The 24,173-nt window shown below is 40.5% G+C and overlaps 1 protein-coding gene across 6 annotated transcripts in view; it reads right to left on the bottom strand.

Annotated features, from left to right (window-relative positions):
• The window catches only part of krit1 (KRIT1 ankyrin repeat containing), a 72,251-nt gene that overhangs the window by 38,684 nt on the left and 9,394 nt on the right, over positions 1-24,173 (bottom strand). For 3 of the 6 annotated variants that reach the window (XM_043690262.1, XM_043690261.1, XM_043690263.1), the window contains exons 2-6: positions 19,252-19,329; positions 18,385-18,538; positions 10,572-10,731; positions 3,710-3,802; positions 1,229-1,358 (exon numbers count right to left, since the gene is read on the bottom strand). In XM_043690262.1, coding sequence (XP_043546197.1) covers positions 1,229-1,358; positions 3,710-3,802; positions 10,572-10,731; positions 18,385-18,486 — 485 coding nt within the window. In that variant the 5' untranslated portion in view covers positions 18,487-18,538; positions 19,252-19,329. Of the gene's footprint in view, positions 1-1,228; positions 1,359-3,709; positions 3,803-10,571; positions 10,732-18,384; positions 18,539-19,251; positions 19,330-19,941; positions 20,043-24,173 lie in introns of all 6 variants that reach the window. The other 3 variants (XM_043690257.1, XM_043690256.1, XM_043690260.1) reach the window with 2 other exon arrangements.

Here is a 24,173-nt window from a genome sequence, read left to right as displayed (position 1 = left end):
GCATATAGCATACGGGTAGACTCCTGCAGTAGCTTCATGAGGAACAGGTGAACATGCTGTCAATACCTGCCTTCTATACTTGACCTTAAATATTATGAACAAGCTCAGAAGAAAATGGATGGCAGCTGACAAAAATGAGCATAGACCAGATTTTATTGGAGCAGGACATCTCATGGCATGCCTATTTTGACAGGTTTAAAAAAACTGGCTACAGAATTGCTTGAAGCACAAGCTGATAATGGAACAGCATTGGCTTCTCAGATCTTAGTGAGCAACAGGTATGATAGTCATGTCAATAATCAACAAAATTAAAGACTGGCAAATAAGCAGAGGAAGGATTACAGGGGATGATTTTACACCATTGTAAAATCTAGAGCAGAAGAGAAATACAGAGGAAAAGACAGACTGCATTCGGAGAAACATAAAAGACAGAATAAGGAAAAAATAGAACTTCTCATTTTAAAAATCTCTCAAGGCATCACAATCTGAAGAACTGAGAATTCACACTTCACAATTTCTTACTTTTGGCAAAAACGTCATTAACTGGTAGTAATAATGAATGGTCACAATTGTTGCTTTCCTTTGGCATTTCTTGCAAATTGTCTGAGGAATGCAATACATTAAAGCTTTGACAGAATATGCACCTTTTCAGCCAGAATCAAGTTGTCACTTTGGTATAGGGTGTTTAAGTTACTAATTACCAAACTAAATTTTTGAGTGCAACTGCAAGTTCTAGTTTCACAAAACTAATTGTAAAGTGGCACAAATTGCCCAACGGTTTGTGATAATTCAGAATTTGGAAGGTTACTCTTCCATTCTGCCAAGTGTTGTTCAAATGTGCATTAATAAAAGCATGCATTGTTGCAATACTGTGATATTTTCAACCAAATCTGGGACATTAGAGGTACTGAGTAAGTTTGCAACTGTTCTACCTTTCTTAGTCATATTTAAGTCATGCAAATCCAATTCAAAAAGTCTGTATTAACACTTATTATCTTCTTCATACTGACCTTCTGATTTCAGATTTGATCAGGAGTGAAGACATAGTAGGGGAAAGAAGACCATTAAATGTTAGAAGTCGAGTTATCCATTTCTTACTCCATTCTTATTTATAGTTTAAGCATAGTACCAATGAAGATCTACTCACTGGGAATCACAAACCATTACTATTTTCATTATTTTTTATACTACAATACAGCGAAGACTGAATAATTGTAAATTTCCTTACTTGTCCAAGACAATCAGCATTTTTGCACTGAGTGTAGAAAAATGAGTGCTAGATTCACTGCACACACGCATAATATCCTGGAAGCAGTAAAAGCTTGGTGCTCCAAGGCAATAGGATGTCTTGCTGTTGTCTGCAAAGGGTAAAAATCACTCGTAAAGTTAATAGCACAACAATTTGCATTTTTCGCAATCTCTTCATGCACATCACATTCAATGGTTATATAAAAAAAAAAGTGTTCAATCCATCTATAAAAGAAAAGTCATGGGCACATTAACATGGGCTTCAAGGGATTATCCAAGAACCTGGAACTAAATTTTGAACCACAAGTAATGTGCTAGTGTAAACGTCAGAATTTTAATACCTGTTCATGGACTGAAAAAGAATCAAAGATAAACTGCTACATGCAAAAGAAGCATCAATAACTCTGTCTGAACTATTAAGGGACAAGGAAAAACTTACACAAGAATTGAAAACAATTAGCCAAGTCTGGGAGAAGGAACCAAAGATATATAAACAAAACTATTTTGATACTTGCTTGGATATATGGCTTCTTTATGCCACAAGAACACTGATTGCCCTGCAGAAGAATTTAAGGAGTTCATCACAGAAAAGCTGTGTCTTCCACAGATTGCTAACACTAAATGTAACAAACAGCACAGGAGTTATTTCTGATAAGAAAGCAAGCTACAGACAAGTTTCAGAGCAGTAGTCAATAATGTAGATGAAAGAATATGAAGAATCATCAATAATATCACATCATAGATCTGACAGACAATAAAACTGTCTAAGGATCCAATACTAGAACTCTCCTTCAGCAAAACTTCAAAGAACAACACTGCACAAGGATCAAACCTGGACAGCAGAGATAGACACTGTTGGTTGGAATTGTAGCTAAATTCAACCATAAATCGAGTAATAGCCAACTTGAGTTGTGAGGCTTAACTTGCTTGTGGGGTCTTATTTTGGATGCAACATGCAATGAAGTTTAAGTTATTGTTTCAGTAATTCACTGTGAAATTTCTTAACAAGTAGACGAATTAAAGGTAACTTGTGATGATTAACCCACAACAGCATCTTTTATATACACTCGTTACCACCTGTCCCTCAACTCAAGGCTGACATTTATTCAAAGTTGCGTTCCTACCGTGGGTCTTCAGGTAGCTGAACAGAGAGACAGTCCCGTGCCAGAGATTTGTGAACACATGGCATAGGATGCCTCACAAGGTACTAGGATCTGGAGTGCAGGATTTGCTTCCTTTATTTTCTTTCTCTGCTGCTATTCTGCCTCATCATTAAGACACTGATTCAAAGCATGATGCTCCTTGATGGGCAACTTGTCACCATTCTGAACAATTGGTTACAAACTGCTCTCTTCATTAATGCTTATGTTCCCAGATTTCAAGGAGAACTTCAGAGTATCTTGCAAGTATTTTTTAGACCCCGACAAATGACCTGTTTCAGAAAATGGGACCATGTCGGAAAAATGCTTTTCAGACATCTGGATATAATGCTGTGCATCGAAGTTTAATTTGCTGGTGTTCTCACTGAATGCTTGTAGAGATACTAGCATTTGTTTCATGGTCTTCTCAGCGAAGTCAGAGGATCCATCTGAAGTAATAATGCTGGAATTTCTCCAGTGCTCTCAAGTCTTGTTAATACACAGTCCAGCCTCAGTGTAATACAATAGTATGGTGACAACAACTGTTCTGTGCACTAAGACAACTGTTCAACCAGATATTTAATGTGCTATATATCTGGAAAGGCAGTCTCTGGAATATGTTGTGTACTTGACATATCTTGGCAGTCACCTCTCTCAAAATGCCACCACTGCTGAGGAGATCACATCATGGATTCGGTGCACTAACTCTGTTTTCTCTAAACTTTCTCCAAACAAAGAAAAGTCTGGATTGATACACATTGTGCAAATAGCACATACCTTTCATCAACTTAATAGTGGTGCAATGAAGTTTCTGTACACAAGTGGAAACAAATATGGGGACATTGCAAACCATTCCTACTGAGGTTACGCAGCAAAGAATCCCTATCAAGTTTTCCTAAATTATTGTGCATATTAGTAAAATCAAACAAAAAAATGAATAAAATAGCTTATTTACAGAGCAGCTATTCCAATCAGTTACTTATTCCCTCTTCTTAAGTAACAAAGCCAGAATGGGGCAGAACATTCATACAGTAAGTTTTCTTGCTCTCTAATACAGCATAAACTGAATAATATTAAATATCCTTACTTTTGCTTGCAAATTTAAAAGTTTAAAATGAAATGTACATCACCTATTTGATCTCCCACCCTTGTCCTTCAATAATTACATTCTGGAAGTTGAGCTCAAACAGTTTCTTAATGGCAACTCTTTACAAATTGCTTCTCAAAACAGAAATCACTAAATTGATGTGGCAAGTCACAAGCACAACGTGAGGCTTATTATAAAACGGACTGAGGCATTACAGCATTGCAATTTTTTTTACCTTTAACTGCTGCTGGTACAACATAGAGTGCAGCTGCCTTGCAAGAATTCTCCCTGTGGACAGGGAATTCTTTTATCAACACCACTCGTTTACCTATGGAAAAAAAAAAGATAATCATGAAATAACAAGTTGCATGCACATTTGCTTATAGCTTGTTAAAAATGTTTTTGCTATCATTTTCTGTTTTTTCATTTCTGTCTTTCCCGGTGTCAATTTTTGCTTCTTGTGCACACACGTAATGGTGTAACACCACATTTTGGACACTCAGTGGCATCATTCCCAATCTTCTTCATTCCTGAAGAAGGGCATGTGCCCGAAACGTCGAATCTTCTGTTCCCTAGATGCTGCCTGACCTGCTGTGCTGTTCCAGCAATAAAGTTTCAGCTCATTCCCAATCTGCAAACACGATTAAGTGTCTTACGGAAAATGTTTGCCTCCACTGTTAAATTGTGAGGCAAGGTTTCCAAAGTCTTAGCTCCATTTTGGTTTGTTTTAAAATCCTACTGGGTTCCAGAAAAGCTTCAAATCTGAGTAACACAAATTATAATTTAGTCTGAATTACACTCTTAACATTGTGATCAAATAAGAGTAACACTTATTACATTAATTGATTTTTGCATCAATGTATCCAAATCAATTCTTTTATTTGTAAAAGTTAAGGGTAAATAAGGAGAAATGCTTTGTTTAAATAGCTGGGAACTAAAGGATATAGACAGTTTGGAAAAAAGCTAGAGCATGCTGAGGGGCAGTGCATTGCCTTTTTTGACAAGGTTCTAAATGGTAGATTGGTTAGTTAAGGTTAGATCACATGGGATCCTGGGGAGCTAGCAATTGGATCCAAAATTGGCTTGAAGGCATGAGAAAGAGGGTGGTTGTAGAGGGTTGCTTTTCAGACTGGAGGCCTGTGAACAGTAGTGTGCCACAACGATTAGTGCTGGGTCTGCTGTTTTCTTCATTTTTATAAATGATTTGGATGTGAATCTAGGAGGCATAGTTAGCAACCTTGCAGATGACACCAAACTAGGTGGTATAGCAGTAACAGATGGAGTTTAATTTAGATAAATGAGACGTTTAGCATTTTGGAAAAACAAATCAGGGCAAGATTTATGCAGTTAGTGGTAAGGTCCTGGGGATTGTTGCTGAACAAAAAGACCTAGAGATTCAGATGCATAGTTCATTAAAAGTGAAGTCACAGTTAGACAGGGTAGTGAAAGTGCTTGGAACTAATGCCTTCATTGGTCAGAGCACTGAGTATAGGAGTTGGGAGGTTATATTGAGCCTGCACAGGACATTGGTTAGGCCACTTTTAGGATGCTGTGCACAATGGTGGTCACCCTTCTACAGGAAGGATGTTGTTAAACTTGAGTGAGTGCAGAAAAGACTTAAAAGATGTTGCTGGGACGGGGGGGGTTTGAGTTATAGGGAGCAGTTGATCAGGCTGGGGCCTTTTTGGAGCATTGGAGGCTGAGGGGGTGACCTTATAGAGGTTTATCAAATCATCAGAGGCACAGATAGGGTGAATAGCTAAGGCCTTTTTCCTCGAGTGGGAGAGTCCAAAACTAGAGGGCATAAGTTTAACAAAGAGGGTAAAGATTTAAAAAGGACCCGAGGGGAAACATTCTCACACAGAGGGTGGTGGGTACATGAAATGAACTGCCAGAGGAAGTGGTGGAAGCAGATACAACATTTAAAAGGCGTATGGATGGGTATATGAATAGGAAAGGCTGAGGGGGATATGGGCCAAATGCAGGCAAATGGGACTAGGTCAGATTGGGATGTCTGGTTGGCATGGATGAGTTAGACCAAAGGGTCTGTTTTCATACTGTATAACTCTATGACTGAATGTGCAGTAAATCATCAATAAGCAGCAGACTGGGAGGAAAGTGCAGCAAGTGAAGGAGACAAAAGTGGTAGCAGGGAGCCTCTTCTACCAGTCATGGAGTGTGAGAGACAGAGAAAAATGGGTATGCAACTTGCAGGGAGCTCTTCTGTCTCATGTTTGATTTGCTAAGTTTAAATGGGAGTAAATATTACAGCTGAAAGGTCCAGTAATGAGATATTTCTAAAGTACTTAATATCCAAATTAATTATTTATTTGATTAGGCTGTTTATTGAAATATTGAAGAGCGAGGGCTTTGAGGAGTTGCCATGGAAGAGGAATTCAGATCTGGGGCAGATCAGCCACGATCTTATAGAATTGCAGGACAAGCTTTACAGGGTGATTGGCCTATATCTTACATTGTTACAAGTCCACCAGAAAAGGAGTGGAAGATTACTGGAAACTGCTTGTGGGCCTATGCACTGAATCAAGTTAACTGTTTCAATTGAGGAAAAGCAAGACAAGCAAAAATAAAAAGATGAAGGTCAAATGAGAGAATAGAATTTTAGCAATTCAATAGAACTGTTAAATTTCAATACAAAAATGGAAAATAAATTTCAATGTCAGGGATCACAAGCTTTTTTTGTGCACATGCTCGTGTTCAATTATTCTGCAGCACGAGGAGGAGGACAGAAGCAGATACTTTGTTGTCTAATCCGCACAATTACAAGGAAGAAAACACAAATACTGCCAACAATTCCCACTTAAATTACTTAGTAATATTTTATAAACTTTGAATGATGCAGTATTAAAGAGCTGTTCAGTTCATTGTGCCCATGACATCTCTTTGAAAGTGATTCAATTTGTCCCACTCTGCTGTCCTTTTCCTATAGTCCTGTGGACATTTGTACTTTACAACTTTACTCTGCTTGCACCACCTTTTAAAGCAACACATTCAACAACAACTTGTTACATTCAAATAAAATATCCCCATGTTGCCTTCTGTTCCTTTCACAATCTGCTGAAGCATGCAACCTCTCGTATCAAATCTTTAACCCCACAACTTTGGTTTATTTACTTTAAAACCTTCTTTTACTTTCAACACATAGAAGATAAAACTATCTTCTTAAACATTCCTGTTTCAAAAAGAAAATCCTCAGCTTCATCTCTCCACATAACTGACGTATCTCATCGCTGGTCAATATTCCTGTCACTTTGGAACAAACATGGGCAGAAAAGCAGAACTCCAAAAGTGAGGGAAGAATGCCTGCGCTTGACATCAAAGTAACATTTGACCATGTGTGCTATCAAGGAGTTCCAACTAATCCACAATCAATGAAGATCAGAGGGAAAACTATCTGCTGGTTCAAGTAATACTTAGTACACATGAAGGAGGCTTTGGTTTTATTTTTGAGGTCAATCATCTCAATCATAGAGTCATAGAGATGCGCAGCATGGAAACAGACCCTTCGGTCCAACCCGTCCATGCCGACCAGATATCCCAACCCAATCCAGTCCCACCTGCCAGCACCCGGCCCTTATTCCTCCAAACCCTTCCTCTTCATATACCCATCCAAATGCCTCCTAAATGTTGCAATTGTACCAGCCTCCACCACTTCCTCTGGCAGTTCATTCCATAACGTACCACGCTCTGCGTGAAAAAGTTGCCCCTTAGATCTCTTTTACATCTTTCCCCTCTCACCCTAAACCTATGCCCTCTAGTTCTGGACTCCCCCACCGCAGGGAAAAGACTTTGTCTATTTATCCTATCCATGCCCCTCATAATTTTGTAAACCTCTATAAGGTCACCCCTCAGCCTCCGACGCTCCAGGGAAAACAGCCCCAATCTGTTCAGCCTCTCCCTATAGCTCAAATCCTCCAACCCTGGCAACATGCTTGTAAATCTTTTCTGAACCCTTTCAAGTTTCACAACATCTTTCCGATAGGAAGGAGACCAGAATTGCACGCAATATTCCAACAGGGGCCTAACCAATGTCCTGTACAGCCGCAACATGACCTCCTAACTCCTGTACTCAATACTCTGATCAATAAAGGAAAGCATACCAAACGCCTTCTTCACTATCCTATCTACCTGTGACTCCACTTTCAAGGAGCTATGAACCTGCACTCCAAGGTCTCTTTGTTCAGCAACACTCCCTAGCACCTTACCATTAAGTGTACAAGTTCTACGAAGATTTGCTTTCACAAAATTCAGCATCTCGCATTTATCTGCCACTTCTCAGCCCATTGGCCCATCTGGTCAAGATCCTATTGTAATCTGAGGTAACCCTCTTGCCTGTCCACTACACCTCCAATTTTGGTGTGATCTGCAAACTTACCAACTATACCTCTTATGCTCGCATCCAAATCATTTAAGTAAATGACAAAAAGTAGAGGACCCAGCACCAATCCTTGTGGCACTCCACTGGTCACAGGCCTCCAACCTGAAAAACAACCCTCCACCATCACCCTCTGTCTTCTACCTTTGAGCCAGTTCTGTATCCAAATGGCTAATTCTCCCTCTATTCCATGAGATCTAACCTTGCTAATCAATCTCCCATGGGGAACCTTATCGAACGCCTTACTGAAGTCCATGTAGATCACATCTACTGCTTTACCGTCATCAATCCTCTTTGTTACTTCTTAAAAAAACTCAATCAAGTTTGTGAGACATGATTTCCCATGTACAAAGCCATGTTGACTATCTCTAATCATTCCTTGCCTTTCCAAATACATGTACATCCTGTCCCTCAGGATTGCTTCCAACAACTTGCCCATCACCGATGTCAGACTCACTGGTCTATAGTTCCCTGGCTTGTCTTTACCATCCTTCTTAAACAGTGGTACCATGTTTGCCAATCTCTAGTCTTCTGGTACCTCACCTATCACTATCGATGATGCAAATATCTCAGCAAGAGACCCAGCAATCACTTCTCTAGCTTCCCACAGAGTTCTCGGGTACACCTGATCAGGTTCTGGGGATTTATCCACCTTTACCCATTTCAAGATATCCAGCACTTCCACCTCTGTAATCTGGATATTTTGCAAGATGTCACCATCTATTTCCCTAAAGTTTATATCTTCCATATCCTTTTCCACAGTAAATACTGATGCAAAATACTCATTTAGTATCTCCCCCATTTTTACCATCCTGGACATTTCTGCAGGAGCTCCCCTGCAGTTTGGCGTGTACTGAGCCAAACCAGCTTCAACTGTTTCTCCAACTACCTTCCCTAAGTCATAAGGGCAGAAGTGGGAATGTTCACTGACATTCGCATAATGTTCAACACCATTTGCGATTCTTCAGATACAAAAGCAATCTGTGTCCATATTCAGGAAGACCTGGACAAGCTTGGGCTGATAAGTGGCATGCAACATAGATGCCATAAAAAAGCCAGACAATCATCATCTCCAACAAGACAGAATCTAACCCTTGACCTTCAATTATATTATCACTGCTAAATCTCCCACCATCAAATCCTGATTACCACTGAGAAGCAGAATATAAACACTGAAATTACAAGTGTAGGGCAGAGACTAAGAATTATACATGGAAGGAAATTAACCTCAAAACCTCTCCAACATACAAGGCACAAGTCAGGATTGCGAAAGAATACTCTCTACCTCCCTGAAGTAGTGCAGTTCTCACAACACAAGATGCTTGACACCATTCAAGACAAAGTAAACCACTCAAATGGTACCCTATTCACCATGAACATTCATTCTCTTCATGACAGACTCTCAGTGGCAGCAGTATGTACCATCTACAAGATAGAGACACAGCTGTACAGCATGGAAACAGACCCTTTGGTCCAACTCGTCCATGCCGACCAGATATTCTAAATTAATCTTGTCCCATTTGCCAGCATTTGGCCCATATCTCATTCAACCCTTCCTACTCATATACCCATCCAGATGCCTTTTAAATGCTGCAATTATACTACCACTTCCTTTGGCACTACAAATATTTACACAGGCTTCTTCAAGAGCACCTTCGAAACCACAGATGTCTACCAATTAGTAGGACAAAGGCAGCAGATACATGGCAGCATCACTAAATGTAAGTTTGCCTCCAACCCATACACCATCCTGATTTGGGACTGCATTTCCATTCCTTCATGGTCTCCAGGTTAAATTCAGGAATTTCCTTTGTAACATCAAAAGACTACAATAGTTTGAAGAAGCGGCTCACCACCTTCTTCTCAAGGACAATTAGAAACAATTAAATGCTTGCCTTGCCAGGAACACACATCCTGTGACTAAGAAATAAAATCTTCCACACATTTTGAAAGGCCTCGATAGTCTTTCTATGATCTGGTGCCTGGAACTGAACATAATACTGGAACTGAAGCTCAACGAGTGTTTTATAAAGATTTATAATGAAAAGCTCACTTTTGTGCTCTGAGCCTAACACATGAAGTCAAGGATTTTGTGTGCTTTACAGATTTCCACAGTCCATTTAACATTACTTTTTAGCTCATATTGCTTCTCCTCATTCTTACTATTAAATTGTATACTTTACACTTTTCTGCAACAAACGTCATTCATTTGTTAAATGCACTGTCTCTTCATATCCTGCTGATCTCTGTTCCTGCCCTCTTCGATGTTACACAGTTTATTCTAAGCAACTGCAACTTGCAGTTTCTACAAAATGTTTGAAAGGAAAGACAGAAAGGACACAAGTTGGGATTTATGGCATGCCATTCTTGACTTGAGGACATCAAAAATACGTCACCGGCAACAAAATTAAATGCTGCATGTTTAAATTTTTTTGGCAGAATCTTTTCATAATGCAGCAATAAAACAAAGTTGAATTCCTTTCCACAACTTGAAAGTACAAAAGTCCCAACACCAATATAAACAAATAAATCATTTGCACCAATAATCCTTGGCATGATTGACAAGAGGTAATTAAAACAGAACTTTTATATTTATTCATCCCATAAAGCAATTACTGAATCTTGACGATTAGCAATGCTAAACTACAAATGAACAAAAGAAATCTCTCATGAATAAGTGCAATAAAATGTGCATTATTTGTACCTTTGACTCCTTGGTTGTTAGGTGACATCAGTTTGGTGGCTTCAACTACAAAGTCAAGAATGTCTTGCCCTTTATTTTCATCCCTCTTCAGTTTTGTTTGTAATAAAACTTTCTTTCTCTTTTTCTCCTTGCCTTCATTTTGCAATTCCAGCAGCAGAATCTTCACAAAGACAAGTATACAACCAAATGTGATACTGAACACAGCAAAATATGATATACTAGCATAATAAACATGGCAAATGAGATGTTGCTTATCTAAAATATCTTTGTCATTAAATGTCACAAAAACAAACAGAACAACAAGTGTGGCTGATCTGGGTGGAATGGTCTTCAGAGGGCAGGTGCGGATTCTATGGGCCGAATGGTCTGTTTCCACACTGTAGGGTTCTACAATTATATGAAATACATCAGCAATTTTATGGCGTGCCTAATCCTACTGAACGCAAAGTGTTGACTGACCACCTACTTTAATGGTTGAGAGACTAATATTAAAAAGGAATAGAGTTTAAGTTATAGACTTTAAAAGTTAGTAATTCATGCTTCTTTATTGCCATTGGCTAAAAACTGTTTAGAGTAAATGGTTATTTTCTTGCTCATAGAAAAAACTGGCATGCATATTTTTTTAATGTAAATTAGACAATCTGGGAAAGTTGAGTACTTTGTTGATTTTGTCAAATTTTCATACTTGTGACAACTCTGGAAATAGTGGGGCTTTATTTCCAGCGCATTAATATCAGCCAATAATCCAGGGAAGAAAAAACCTCAAGTTTTCCTTCAAAAGCTATCTTGGGATTTTTAACTATACCTAAATTGCTAGACAGAACTATAGTTTAACATTTCATCCAGAAGACAGCACCTTTGATACTGCAGCATGGTCCTGGTCCCATACTGAAGTGTCACTTGAACATTTTTATGGTACTTGAATCCATGATCTGACTCAAGTTAGAGTTGCTTCCTCTAAATAAAACTGACACCAAAATGTTTAGTTTCAAAACATAAAAAATAGACTTGCTCCAATCTGTAAAGGAAAGGTTAAGCATGGCTACTCTTATTTTAGCCAGTATGAAGTAAGCAGAGACGGACACCAGTGACTCCATGGCAGCATTTTACCAGTAAAGAAATTAGCATCCATGCTCTAAGGATAATTGATGTGGGATAATGTACTGCATCTTGTTTTAATAATGAGGACAGCAAAGTTTGTGAACTCTAAATATTACATTTGTACTGGGTACTGTTCATTTGCTTGCTTAATGAGCCATGATGCAACAGTGAATACATTTGTGTATCAAAGATTATTTTGCATTGAGGTGCTCGGATGAGATGAAATACAACTGAAATTCAAGGTCTTTGTAACCTTCACCAAAATATTGAGTGGATAAAAGAACATGTTTCCTTTATGGACTGATCTTAAAACAATAAATCTAAACAAAAAATAAGGACAGAAGCCTAATGCAAAGAAGGCTCCAGCAACAGGACTTGATACCTTCGTGCTAGCCTTGCAAAAATGTGAATCACACTTTAACTATGTTTCAACTTAAAAATGTTGTCTTTTCAGGGTTACATGTTTCTGCCTTGGGTTTTCATGAAACTGAAAAAACCAGATGTCAACCCATAGATTTTGGTGTGCATAGGTGAAGCGCTACCAGCAGTTTATTCATTCTGAGTACAGGACTCACTTGCTTTCTTTCTTTCACTGCTGTTGCTAATCCTCATCAGGGAGGCATTTGTACTCAACATGATGCAGCCTGATGGACATGTTGTTGCTAATTTGAACAACCGATAACAAGCCCTCCCAGTCATTAGTATTAGTTCTGCCAGACCTCAAGAAGAGTTGCAGTGTCTTGATAGCTTTTCCATGTACTTCCCTGGAATTCTGACTTGTTGAGAAGTGAGAAAACAATACTGCTCGGGAAGACATTTTTCAACAATTCATCATAGTGTACAGACCACCAAAATGTATTCTGCCTGAATATTTATAGAGCTGGCTTCAAGACAGATATGAGCATTTAATTAAAAGTGTCTAATGGAATCAGGAGAATGTGGATATGACTGGTGGAAGTTTTCTGGTATGCTTGTATGTCACTCAAGTACAGGAATGTGGTGACAGCTGCTCACTACCATAGCAGAAAAAAATCAAGCAACAACTCCAATTTGAAGAGCAAGAGGGGCATAATCCTTGCATGAAACATGTTCCCTCAGGATTGCTTAATTATTGGCTACTAAAAGTTCGACAAAGCTCCTTGAATCAAAAAGGTATTTGCGCTGAGATTTTACATGAGATCTGGCAAAAGTCTGGATCACATAGAATCCCAAACGCATGTCAAAAGTTTGTCAGAATTCTCATAAGAATGGTAATTTCAAAACATCGAAGTAATATGAACCGTGGAATGCTCTGCCTGCCAATGTAGTTAACTCAGCCACATTAGGAAGATTTAAACAATCCTTGGATAAACACATGGATGATGATGGGATTATGTAGGGTGATGGATTTAGATTAGTTCACTCGTCAGTGCAACAACGAGGGCCAAAGGGCGCTGAATTGTTCTTTGTTCAGAATCAGGGTGGGGGATATTTGTAAAGCACACAATTAACAATATTAGATACAAAATTCCAAAGGTACAAGTGACAAAAGCCATCTTCAACTTCAGAGGCATCCATCTGGTACTGACCTGGATAGCATCCTTCATCATCATAAGATGCAGAATGACATGTAGTGCTATGGACATAATTAGCACTACAGAAGAGTATGAGATGTTGAATCCTAAAAATACTTCAACACCACCCAATAAGCAACTGCACCAGTGATAATATTCTTACGGGGTACAACATTTGATAAAGGAACTTCTTGAGGCTGTGACCAGTAGTATCATTGTTGGACTGTTAATCCAAAGACTCAGCTTATGTTCTGGGGACCTGGGTTCACATTGTGCCATGGCAGATCGTGGAATTTGAATTCAATTTAAAAATCTGGGATTAAGAGTCTAATGATGACCATGAATCCATTGCCGATTGCCAGGAAACATCCACCAGGTTCACAAATGTCCTTTATGGAAGAAAGCTGACATCCTTACCTGGTCTAGACGACTTGTAACTCCAGACCCACAGATGTGGTCAACTCTCAGCTGCCCTCTGGGCAATTTGGGATGGGCAATAATCGCTGCCTAGTCAGCAATGCTCTCATCCCATGAATGAATAAATTAAAACTTGCCTTTGTCTTGCTTCAACATTTTGCAGTTGACAATTCCAATGAGAATCTATAAATCCTTGGAAGACATGCAAGCTGCTTAACAAAAGCTGCTATGTATGCCAGCATATCTCTGGTCTAATCCTGATTTGTTTGCAAAAAAAGAGTTGCAATGAGTTCCCTGTTTTAACCTTTCCTCCAACTAACCAAACAGGATTAGAGCAGCAACAAGTTGCATTTAATTTGAGTCATAGAGTCATGGAGATGTACAGCACAGAGACAGACCCTTCGGTCCAACTCACCCATTTCGACCACATATCTCAACCCAATCTACTTCCACCTGCCAGCACCCGGTCCATATCTCTCCAAACCCTTCCAATTCATATACCAATCCAGATGCCTTTTAAATGTTGCAATTGTACTAGCCTCCACCACTTCCTTTGGCAGCCCATGTCACAAGCGCACCACACATTGCGTGGAAAAAGTTGCCCCTTGGGTCTCTTTTATATCTTCCCCCTCTCACCCTAAACCTCTGCTCTCTAGTTCTGGACTCCCCCATCCCAGGGAAAGGACTTTGTCTATTTACCATATCCATGCTCTTAGATTAGATTAGATTAGATTACTTAGTGTGAAAACAGGCCCTTCGGCCCAACAAGTCCACACCGACCTGCCGAAGTGCAACCCACCCATACTCCTACATTTACCCCTTTACCTAACACTACGGACAATTTAGCATGGCCAATTCACCTGACCTGCACATCTTTGGACTGTGGGAGGGAACCAGAGCACCCAGAGGAAACCCACGCAGACACGGGGAGAATGTGCAAACTCCACACAGTCAGTCGCCTGAGTTGGGAACTGAACCCGGGTCTTCACTATCTTAAATATACCCTGAAAAGTCACTTTCGGAAGTGACTTTCATTATTTCCTGGTGAAAAATCCAAGATTCTCCAGTTTTTCTTAAACCTAAAAAATTTCGATATTTTATGGGGAAATGGTGGGGTAGTGGTAATTTACATGTCCAGGCTAATTGGTCTGGAAATGCAATGAATTAAATACAATAATAAAACATGGAATGTAAATGTAGTCTCAGTTATGATGTCCATAAAAGTATCATTTGTTGTAAAAACCTGAGGATCACTTGTATCCTTCAGGGAAAGTGTTACCTGGTCTGGCCTACATGATTCCAGATGCCGAGCAATGGATCGATTTTTAACTGCTCTCAGAAATGGCTTAGTGAACATTTGTGGGCAATTAGAGATGGTCAACAAATGCTAATCCTTCCAGTGATATCCAGATCCAATGAAAGAATAATGAAGTAAAACTATGGGCTCTTCCCTGCACTGTACCGAACATATGATTATTTCAGTCATACTTATCCACCAGTCTACAATGCCAAAGAAGTTCAGAGCCTGTCAGAGGTGATGATGGAAGTGTGCAGAGTTCAGTGTCTGGCTCCATCATGGACACCTCTCCAGGGAACCAGGGCCCAGGAGGTACCAAGAAAACCAGTGCATGAACCACCAGCAACACGAGTATGTTGTTTTCAACTTTGCCCCACACCCCCTTCCCCAGGATTCCTGCTTCCCTCCCCAGATCTCTCCTCTCACTCCCCACCCTGGTTCCTTCTGACCCTCCCCAGATCCTTCCTCCCATTCTGGACGCTGCTTCCGTCCCCCAGATCCCTCCTCTCACTCCGGATCCCACCTCCTCCCTTCGCCACAGATACCGCCTTCCAATTCGGATCCCTTTTCCCATTCCCCAGACAACAGGAGCAAAGCAGGAGCACCTCCTGCTTGTCCCACCATTCAAGGAGACTGTAGCTGATCTGTGGCCTAACTCCAAACACTCACTCTTGGCCTATAACCCTTCATATGTTTGCTTAAACTCTCCAATTTAAAGCTGACAACTGATCCCATATCCACGGTTCACGGAGGACTGTTCCGAACCTCTCCCACCCGGTGTGTGGAAGTGCTTTCCAACATCTCTCCTGAACACTCCGCCATTGTGCTCGGTGGAAACAGTTTACTACGTCCGTCGTTTCCTGTTGATATCTTGGAGACTTCGATCAGATCACCCCGAACCTTCTCAGTTCTACAGAAATGACCTTAAAGCCTGAAGCCCAGCTATCATTCTTGCAAGGCCACACTGTACTCCCTGCAAGACCAAACTATCCGTCAGAAGGAGTGGCTCTCAGAAGTGCTCCAAGTGGGGTCTAACCAGTGTTTGGTATAACTGCAGCATAACCTCCTCATCAAGTCCTCTTGATATAACAGCCAGCATTCCATTACCTGTCTTGATTATTTTCTGGTTTGTGACATGTTAAAGATCCGTGCACCTGAAGCACCAGGACTGACATACCGCTGCATTTTGCTGTCTAGAAGATCAGTCCTTTATCGCTTCGAAGCACATTTGCTTACTTTGAACTCCATCTTCAAAGTTTGGGTGAAGATTTGTAGCTCGGGTGCTCGTTGTTGTGGTTCTGTTCGCCGAGCTGGAAATTTTTGTTGCAAACGTTTCGTCCCCTGTCTAGGTGACATCCTCAGTGCTTGGGAGCCTCCTGCGAAGCGCTTCTGTGGTGTTTCCTCCGGCATTTATAATGGCCTGTCCCTGCCGCTTCCGGTTGTCAGTTTCAGCTGTCTGCTGTAGTGGCCGGTATATTGGGTCCAGGTCGATGTGTTTGTTGATGGAGTTTGTGGATGAGTGCCATGCTTCTAGGAATTCCCTGGCTATTGAACTCCATCTGCCAGTTTTGTCCAATTACTCAGATCCTTCCTCCCCTCCCCCCTCAGCACCTCTCCCTTCCCAGTTTTCTCCGCCCCTACCCCCTCAATCCCCTCGTCGTCTCCTCCACTCTCTCCTCAGACCACCCCCCATTCAGTCCCTCTGCCCTCCCCTCTCAGTTTCCCACCCAGACTCTCCTCCACTCCACCATAGTCCCCGATGTTGCCAGGGTTGGAGGATTTGAGCTATAGAGAGAGGCTGAATAGGTGGGGCTGTTTTCCCTGGACTGTCAGAGGCTGAGGGGTGACCTTACAGAGGTTTATAAAATCACGAGGGGCATGGATAGGATAAATGGAAGCAGTCTTTTATCTGGGGTTGGGGAGTCCAGAATGAGAGGGCATAAGTTTAGGGTAAGGAGAGGAAAGGTATAAAAGGGTCCTAAGGGGCAACTTTTTCACACAGATGGTGGTGCGTGTATGGAATGAGCTGCCAGAGGAAGTGGTGGAAGCTGGTACAATTGCAACATTTAAAAGGCATCTGAATGGGTATATGAATAGGAAGGGTTTCAAGGGATATGGGTCAAGTTCTGGCAAAGGTGACTAGATTAGATTGGGATATCTGGTCAGCATGGATGAGTTGGACCAAAGGGTCTGTTTCCGTGTTATGCATCACATGATTTTGTAAACTATCAGGTCATCCCTCAGCCTCTGACGCTCCAGGGAAAACAGCCCCAGCCAATTCAACTTCTCCCTATAGTTAAAGTCCTCCAAACTTGGCAACACACTTGTAAATCTTTTCTGAATCCTTCACAACATCCTTCCGAGAGGAAGGAGACCAGAACTGCAAGCAATATTCCAAAAGTGGCCAAACCAATGTCCTGTACAAACACAACATGACCTCTGAGGGACGGCATGGTGGCTCAGTGCTTAGCACTGCTACCTCACAGCGCCAGGAACCTAGTTTCATTTCCAGCCTCGGGTGACTGTATGTGTGGAGTTTGCACATTCTCCTGGTGTCGGCGTGAGTCCCCTCTGGGTGCTGCGGTTTCCACCCACAATTCAAAGATGTGCAGGTTAGGTGAATTGGCCATCCTCAACTGCCCATAGCATTCAGGGATATGTGGGTTCGGTGCATTGGTCAGGGATGAATAATATGGTAGGAGAATGAGTCTGGATGGGTTATTCTTCAGAGGGTCAGTGTGGACTCATTGTGCCGAAGGGCCTGTTTCCACACTGTAGGGATTCTATGATTCCCAACTCCTGTACTCAATGCTCTGAACAATAAAGGAAAGCATACCAAATGCCTTCTTCACTATCCTATCTAACTGCGACTCCACTTTCAAGGAGCTATGAACCTGCATTCCAAGGGCTCTTTGTTCAGCAACACTGCCCAGGACCTTACCATTAAGTGTATAAGCCCTGCTAAGATTTGCTTTCACAAAATGCAGCACCTCGTATTTATCTCCATCTGCTATTCCTCAGCCCTTTGCCCATCTGATCAAGATCCCGTTGTATTCTGAGGTAACCTTCTTCACTTAAGGAACTCTATTTTACTGGGTAAACTTAAATTATATGCTATTATCCTCTTGACAGTGTAGTATACTTTGCACTCTTCTTAAAAACAGTGTTGTAAGTGGTTGAATGTTTTGCCAAGACACTTTCCATTTAAAAATTATGATCAATGGTGGCCAATCTAGCCTGTGCTTTGTCCACCAACTTTATATTCAGGAGCCAACAAGAAAACTCTCCATAAGCAGAAAAACACATGAGATTTGTGTCGCTAAAATTAATGCTTCAATTCAACCTAATTGTCACTCATCATGAGAAGTAACAAATTATTTAACAAATTTACATTTGACCATTTACATATCTTAAGTAAATAGTTTTAAAGTATTTTCTGGCTTACTTCATATGATTTAGTTCGATAGTCACGAGAATTTAAACTAGCAGCATTCTTAGGACGAATCACTGCAATATATATATCCTCTGGGTCATTGAGACTGCCCATGGTTGTTTCACTCCACTTGTTTATTTGGAGTCAGAAACCATCGAAATTTCTCCTGTGAATACAAAACATGATGAATTGTTTAACTTACTCTTGAAGAGAATCATTTCCTATTTAATGAAATTTGCAACTGTTAACATCAACAAATAAGGTGATCATTTATTGGGGCTGTGGAAACTTGAAAAAGCTCAAGCATTATTAGGAATCCTATATTTTCTGTAGAAAGTCAAGAAAGCAACCCACTTGACTTGAACATTATGTCATCACCTTCAACGTTCATTACTTTCACTTGGATGATATCCAAGATACATTGTAGTTATGCATCCAGGCTCTTTCAACACAACTCTCCAAATCTGTAACTTAAATCACCATGAAAAACAAGGGAAGCAGATGCGTGGGAATGCCACCATCTGCAAGCTCCCCTCCAAGGCACACATGATCCTGACTTGGAACTACATCAACATTCTTGAACTCCCTTCCTTATGGCACTGTGGTGATCTCTACATTCCAAGGACAGCAAATGTGTACCAACATCAATACCCATAGCCAGCAATGCTTGGGGGGAAGCCATGGCCTTGTGATTTTACCTAGTGATATTATTGTTAGACTATTAATCCTGAAAGCCAGGTAATGTTCGAGAGACCTGAGTTTGAATCCCAGACAGTGAAATTTGAATTCAATAAAAATCACCATGAATTATCAATTGTCAGAAAAACAAACCATCTGTTCCGGCCATGCTCTGCCAGGAAGAAAATCTCCCATCCTTACCTTGTCTGTGACTCCGGGCCCATAGCAATGTAGCTGACTTAACTGCCCGCTGGACTGGAAGCCAACAACACACAAATCCTGAAAGAACAGAAAATAATTCCCATAAATTAAAAAAGAATTGACTGACAAGGTCTTTTCATATGAACTTGTAAATTACAATAGTTTATAACAAAAATGAGAATTTGCCAAGAAAGATAGCACAAGTATTCCTCCAAGCACAGTGTCTGATGAATTATTGGATACAGATCCCAGAAACGTCCATTTTATTTTGTTCAAAATGCAGCCGTAAATCAACAGTTAGATTCATAGAATTATAGAATCCCTGCAGTGCAGTAAGGGGTCATTCTGCCCATCAAGTCTGCATCGACCCTCTGAACAGCATACCACCATGTCCCTGTAGTTATATGTAACCTGAACCTTGGCAATTCAGTTCATGAAGACAATCATTAGAATCAATCTGCACTTTTATTTGTTCCCTGATGGAACAAATTTTGTGAACCTGTGAATTTGAACTGGGCTCCTTGAAACACTGCTACTTAACAGTGGTAGATAAATCCTCAATTATAACACTGAAATATGATTGTATCAGCAGATTAAAATGTTAGGCATTTATATTTAGTTTCCAAGCATTCTTACATATCCTTTTCGAAACAGTAAGTGTTAAAGTAAAGTTTAGATGCAATTATTTACATTTAAGATGATGATATTACATTTCCAACTTTTCCCAGTTCTTATGAAAAGTCATCAACCAGATGTGTTAACTGAGGCAAAATACTGTGGATGCTGAAAATCTGAAATAAAAACAGAAAATATTGATATATTTGGCAGATAAAACAGCATTTGTGATAGAAATATTGTGATAGAAGTTAACATTTCAGTTTGAGGGAACTTTTGAGAGGCAAATTGAAACGTTGACTCTTTCTCTTTCCAAAGTTACTGCCTACCCTGCTAAGTATTTTGAACATTTTTAGTTTTTATTTTAAAAATTAAAGTGTGTGTCTCAAAATCTTGAGCTTGTTTTATTTTGGGCGAACCACACAAATTTAGATCGACAGCGAACTACTGCTGATTGTGATTGTCAGTGCAAGACATACATCTTTGATGTTTTTAATATCCTCAGACGACTGACTGTGTGGAGTATGCACATTCTCCCAGTGTCTGCGTGGGTTTCCTCCCACAGTCCAAAAATGTGCAGGTTTGGTGAATTGGCCAAGCTAAATTGCCCGTCGTGTTAGGTGAAGGGGTAAATGTAGGAGAATGGGTCTGGGTGGATTGCGCTTCGGTAGGTCGGAATGGACTTGTTGGGCCAAAGGGCCTGTTTCCACACTGTAACTAATCTAATCAAATATTCTGTAGAAGAAAGGAAATTCTTCATTGTTCCTACTTGTATTTAATATTGCTAGTTTATCCATTTAATTTTTATTTAAAACAAATCCATACTTTACCTTAAGCCATAGGGATCTTATTTTTGCCTTCCAAAGTCAAGAAAAACTACTTTGGCAGCTTTTGCAAAGAATCCTTATACTACAAAAGCACAAAAAAAATGTATAGCTAAGGAGTAAATTTTACATGACTGAGTGTAGACTTATTTGTGTGTTATATAGGTTAGCTGAGGTATTCAGCTCGCCTGCATGACTGGAAGTAAAACTGCCTCCAGCTCAGAGTATCTTTTTATTACCAGTGAGATAATCACTAATTGGTTGGCCTCAGGTGCTGGAAAGGGAGAAACGTCATCTAATTTACTTCCCATACCACTCCTGAACTTTACGCTGTTGACAACAACATTGCAAAGCAAGTAGCATGCAAGAGCTGTATTTGTTTAATTTGGAAACCACACTGATCCTGATATTGCCATTAGAATAGCTGTGCTATTTGTAAGTTTATCCATGCAAACCCATGCCATAGGACAGCACGGCGGCTCAGTGGGTTAGTAGAGCTGCCTCAGAGCGCTAAGAACCCAGGTTCTATTCCACCCTCATGTGACTGCCTGTGTAGAGTTTGCACATTCTCCCTGTTTCTGTATGGGGTTCCTCCGGGTGCTCCAGTTTCCTCCCATCGCCCATAGTGACCAGAGATGTGCAAGCTAGGTGGGATTAGCTATGGGAAATGCAGGGTTAGAGGGACAGGGTAGGAAGGTGGGTCTGGGTCAGATTCTCTTCAGTGGGTCAGTGTGGACTCAATGAGCCGAAAGGCCTGCTTGCGCACTGTAGAGATTCTTTGATTTTATGAGTGGAAAGTTGGTGCGCCATCCCCGAATGTTGGGCAGTCAGTGGTCATCACCTCTTGTAATTCTTGGCATATAAAAGCTAATTCCTCGTCTTCTATATCGGGGAACAGAGAAGCGTCGGAAAATATAGAAGATGAGGAATTAGCTTTTACATGCCAGGAATTACATGTGATGGTGACCACTGGCTGCCCAACATTGGGGACAATAGTGACAAACAAGATGAGTGAAGATAGATAGACAGTTATGGCAGATAGGAGAAAACCACAATAGGCTGTTCAATGTAGGCATTGAGTGACTATTTCTTAAGAGGAGAAGGAAAACAATGGTATTAAGTTGCTGGTAGGAAAGCAAAGGGGTACAAAATACAATGGGGATGGATGGAGAAGCACGAGCAAATACAAGTTAACTGCCAATAGCTGAAGGCCACATTTTCCCCACAGCAGCAATTAGATGACGAAGTCTGCAGTATCTTTTGATTTATGGATTCAAATGAAAATAAATGGTGCAGCACAAGACATCAAATACAATTAATCCTGTTTTGTTAAGATTAGCATTGTTCATTAGGTTATGACTAACATATTAACAAACCACATTTAGTTGCTTTTTAAAGCACAATAAGTCAGAATATATCAGCTGGTTACATCCAGATCATATGTCAGAATTTTTCTTCGAAAGGGAACTTGCCCTAAATGACACTAACGGGACCATGTTGGAAAATCAGTCGCACTTGTGCAAGTAAGATGTGCAACGTAGAAAGTAAAAGCATACATGTAAGAAAAATGTCCATTTCTAAAGATAATTTCTGTTGAGATTTAGAAATGTAAGAGAAAGGACAACCAGATTGCCAAACAGCACATCCCTTTACTCCTGTCAACAGCCTGCCAACTATCTTGTTGCCTATAATTATCCAACATCCAGACTTTAACCTGCAATTCTGTCACTGAAACAATGAAACAAACAATGACATTCTCATAAGTCACCACTACAAGTTGCATACTCACAATTGATTCTACACAAACTCCCCTTTTTAACTCGTTCGAAACAGATTTGGTAAAATGCAATTGGAAAACATTTTGGGAAAGCAAATCTTAGCAAGACTTATACACTTAATGGTAAGGTCCTAGGGAGTGTTGCTGAACAAAGAGACCTTGGAGTGCAGGTTCATAGCTCCTTGAAAGTGGCGTCGCAGGTAGATAGGATAGTGAAGAAAGCGTTTGGTATGCTTTCCTTTATTGGTCCGTGTACTGAGTATAGGAGTTGGGAGGTCATGTTGCGGCTGTACAGGACATTGGTTAGGCCACTGTTGGAATATTGTGTGCAATTCTGGTCTCCTTCCTATTGGAAAGATGTTGTGAAACTTGAAAGGGTTCAGAAAAGATTTACAAGGATGTTGCCAGGGTTGGAGGATCTGAGCTACAGGGAGAGGCTGAACAGGCTGGGGCTGTTTTCCCTTGAGCGTCGGAGGCTGAGGGGTGACCTTATAGAGGTTTACAAAATTATGAGGGGCATGGATAGGATAAATAGACAAAGTCTTTTCCCTGGGGTCAGGGAGTCCAGAACTAGAGAGCATAGGTTTAGGGTGAGAGGGGAAAGATAAGAGACCTAAGGGACAACTTTTTCATGCAGAGGATGGTACTTGTATGGAATGAGCTGCCAGAGGATTGGTGGAGGTTGGTACAATTGCAACATTTAGAAGGCATCTGGATGGGTATATGAATAAGAAGGGTTTGGAGGGATATGGGCCGGGCGCTGGCAGGTGGGATTAGATTGGGTTGGGATATCTGGTTGGCACGGACGGGTTGGACCGAAGGGTCTGTTTCCATGCTGTACATCTCTATGACTCGAAGTTACTTTAATAGATACGGGTTTAACCTGACTTGGATATCTTGGTAACCAATTTGACAGCAAGTTGAAGTTAAAACTCCACTAACTCTCCATCATAAAAAATATTTATTTTCACCGTCTGTAACTACTCTGCCTGTTCCTCAGCCCATCTGCTGATGAAACCTTTCATACCTTTACAACTTTCAGAGTGGAGACTTCCAATGGGTCTACATGGGTTCTGTTCTTTACAAACTTCAGCTTGAGCGAAAATGGTGCCTGCATCCAGCTGACATTCAACGTAAGTTACTTATCACTCTTGTTGGCTCTCAATACCCAATATTTCAAACATTTGATTTCATATTTACACTCCACTTACAGCCTTGCCTTCAATAATTCTGTACCACAATGATTACAGCCTTATATGCTCAAATCTCACACTTCATCATTCCCTTCATCCAACCACTGGTGATGCCTTCAAGCTCTTCCAACTCCACACTGCAGAATCTTCTATGAATATCCTTTTTTCTCTGTTTAAGGTCCTCCTCAAAACATATGACCAAGCTTTTATTCACTTCTCCACTAAAAATCATTGTTTCCCTGCTCATATAGGATTCTTCACAGGCGAATTAACACACTTTATATTCCAGTCAGATCCTATCTGAAGGCAAAACCCACAAATATCCATTATCCAATAGGGTCAAACATTAGAAAACAACAAGAACTTTGGCTGAATTTGCCTCTTCTCAGTTCAAGGACAACAAAAGCAGATTACGCACTTACTCTTCCTCAAATGTAGAAAAATAACTCAATACAGTCCAGAAATTAGTCTTGGGTCTTAACATTGTGTATAATCCAGTGTCTTTTGATGTAG

Source organism: Chiloscyllium plagiosum, chromosome 5 (genome assembly GCF_004010195.1).
Source record: "Chiloscyllium plagiosum isolate BGI_BamShark_2017 chromosome 5, ASM401019v2, whole genome shotgun sequence".
Taxonomy (NCBI): domain Eukaryota; kingdom Metazoa; phylum Chordata; class Chondrichthyes; order Orectolobiformes; family Hemiscylliidae; genus Chiloscyllium; species Chiloscyllium plagiosum.
This window is presented reverse-complemented; position numbering and strand designations above follow the sequence as displayed.